This window comes from Penaeus vannamei, chromosome 13 (genome assembly GCF_042767895.1).
Source record: "Penaeus vannamei isolate JL-2024 chromosome 13, ASM4276789v1, whole genome shotgun sequence".
Classification (NCBI taxonomy): Eukaryota; Metazoa; Arthropoda; class Malacostraca; order Decapoda; family Penaeidae; genus Penaeus; species Penaeus vannamei.
This window is the reverse complement of record NC_091561.1, coordinates 44,393,176-44,395,675: the sequence shown is the minus strand read 5'-3', so window position 1 is coordinate 44,395,675 and position 2,500 is coordinate 44,393,176. Positions and strand designations below refer to the sequence as shown.

Here is a 2,500-nt window from a genome sequence, read left to right as displayed (position 1 = left end):
GAGGATGTCGGGGAGGTGGGGGGAGGGAGGGGCGTCTGGGTGTGGAGGTGGTGGGGGGAGGGAGGTGTCTGGGTGTGGAGGTGGGGTGGGGAGGAGGAGGAGGAGGAGGAGGAGGGCGTCTGGGCGTGGAGGTGGGGGGAGGACGTCTGGGCGTGTCTTTATCTTGTCTTTTCTCCTGGGATCTTTGGGTGGTGAAAGGCCTGTCTTATCTTACCTTCTGTTCTGTGTCATCTGCAGACAAAGTCCTTTCACCTGTCTAATCTCATCTTCTCCTTTCGCCTATCTTATCTTACGATCAATAACCAGAAACCCTTACTTTTATCTCTTACACTCGCGTACCTTATCTTCCCTTCAATAACCAAAAACTTTTACTCTTATCTTATCTTCTCTGCTTCTCAGGTGATTGAGGCCCATTTCATCTTCTACCTTCTACCGCATCCTACCTTCAATAACCAAATATCTTCACTCTTATCTTATCTCTTACACTCACCCACCTTATCCTCCCTTCAGTAACCAAAAGCCATATCTATCTCATCTTCTACATTATCCTACCGTATCCTAACCAAATATCTTCACTCTTAACTTATCTCTTATATTCGCCCATCTTTTATCCTCCTTTCAGTAACCAAAAACCCTCACTCTCATCTTCACTTATCTTATCTCCGTCCACTTTATCCTCCCTTCAGCAACCAAAAACTCCATTCTTATCTTTTAACTTCTCTTATCTTCTCTCCTCGGCCCCCAGGTGATGGAGGCCGTGTGCGTGATGCTGGAGGTGAAGCCCGAGCGAAAACCCGACGCCACAGGGTCCGGCAAGATGGCTGAGGACTTCTGGGCTCCTTCGCAGAAACTCCTCGGGGACATGAAGTTCCTGCAGAATCTCCTGCAGTACGACAAGGACAACATCCCCACCAAGATCATCTCGGTTGTTAGGACGAAGTAATGTTTTGTTGTATTTGTTGTATTTATTTGTTTGTTTGTTTATGTTTATTGGTATTCTTTTTTTTACATGTTCTGTTGCGTTGGTGTTTATTTTGTATTGTATGCATCGTCATATGTTTGTCTCATGTTCATTACATGTTGTTTCCCCTTAGTATCATGGAGACTATTATGTTAAACAGGTGTACATTACATCATATTAATTTTCTTACACCACCATCACCGTCATATTTTTTCAAGCTCTCGCCCCACAGAATTTTCTACTTAATTCGAAAGAAATTCTACATGGTCTCCATAATACTGATCACATCCCATCATATCGCTATCACATCACACCACACCATACCGTCTTCATCTCCTTTTCCCCCAGAAAATATTTGCATTCTCCCTAAAAGGCTTTGCATCACCATAGAATCCATATTGCCTATCCCTTGACACACTTTACTCAACACATCACAGCATAATTAATCCCGTCACTCTCTTCACATACCCCCGTATACCCAATTACCCTATCATCACCCTCCTAAACCCCTTTAAATACCCGACTCCCCCCAAAAAAATAAAATAGATTCTACTCTCACCCGGACTTCGACCCCAACATCCTCCTAGAGTCTATATAACTTACACTACCTTACAAAATACCTTACAAAATAATCAACCCTTTTAGAAGATCTTCCAAGAGTCAATATCACCTATCTCTTTAATGTTTTGTGTCACTTTCTAATACACCTTTATTTCCCCCCCAAAAAAAAAAGCTACTCCCCTAAAATGACAAATCTTTCCTCCCCCCCCCCAAATAGATTCTACTCCCACCCCAACTTCGACCATAAGATCCCCCTAGAGTCCATATAACCTAAATTACGTCACAAAATTGTCAACCCCTCGAGTCAACATTACCTATCTCTTCATTATTACATCGTATTATCACACCATCATCCCTCTCCCCCCCCCAAAAAAAAATTTCTATCCCCCCTAAAATACCAAATCTTTCCTCTCTCTCCCAAATAGATTCTACTCCCACCCCGACTTCGACCCCAAGAAGATCCGCATGGTGTCGATGGCGTGCGAGGGCCTCTGCCGCTGGGTCCGCGCCATGGTGGTGTACGACCAGGTCATCAAGATCGTGGCCCCCAAGAAGCAGGCTCTGGAGGCCGCCAACTACGAACTGGCGCTGCAGAACGAGAAGCTTGAGGAGAAGAGGAAGGAGCTGAGGGAGGTAAGGAGGGAGAGGAGAGGAGGGGAGGAGGGATTGGTGGAAGAGAAGAGAAAGAGAAACTGGAGGAGAAGAGGGAGCTGAGTGAGGTAAGAGGAGATTGGTGGAGAAGAGGAAGGAGCTGAGGGAGGTAAGGAGGGGGAGGAAGTGAGGGAGGGGGGATTGGTGGAGAAGAGGAGAAAGAGAAGTTGGGTGGAGAAGAAGGATGAGGAGGTAGGGAGGGAAGGAGTCAGGAGGAGGGATTGGTGGAGAAGAGGAGAAAAGAAGAGGTGGGTGGAGGAGAGGAAGGAGACTGGGGGATGTAAGGAGGGAGACGAAGTGAGGGAGGAGGGATTGGTGGAGAAGAGA

The 2,500-nt window shown here is 46.3% G+C and overlaps 1 protein-coding gene across 1 annotated transcript in view; it reads left to right on the top strand.

The window, feature by feature from the left end:
* The window catches only part of LOC113806178 (dynein axonemal heavy chain 3-like), a 109,040-nt gene that overhangs the window by 87,868 nt on the left and 18,672 nt on the right, over nucleotides 1-2,500 (top strand). The window contains exons 54-55 of the mRNA XM_070129307.1: nucleotides 746-939; nucleotides 1,948-2,155. Coding sequence (XP_069985408.1) covers nucleotides 746-939; nucleotides 1,948-2,155 — 402 coding nt within the window. The remainder of the gene's footprint in view (nucleotides 1-745; nucleotides 940-1,947; nucleotides 2,156-2,500) is intronic.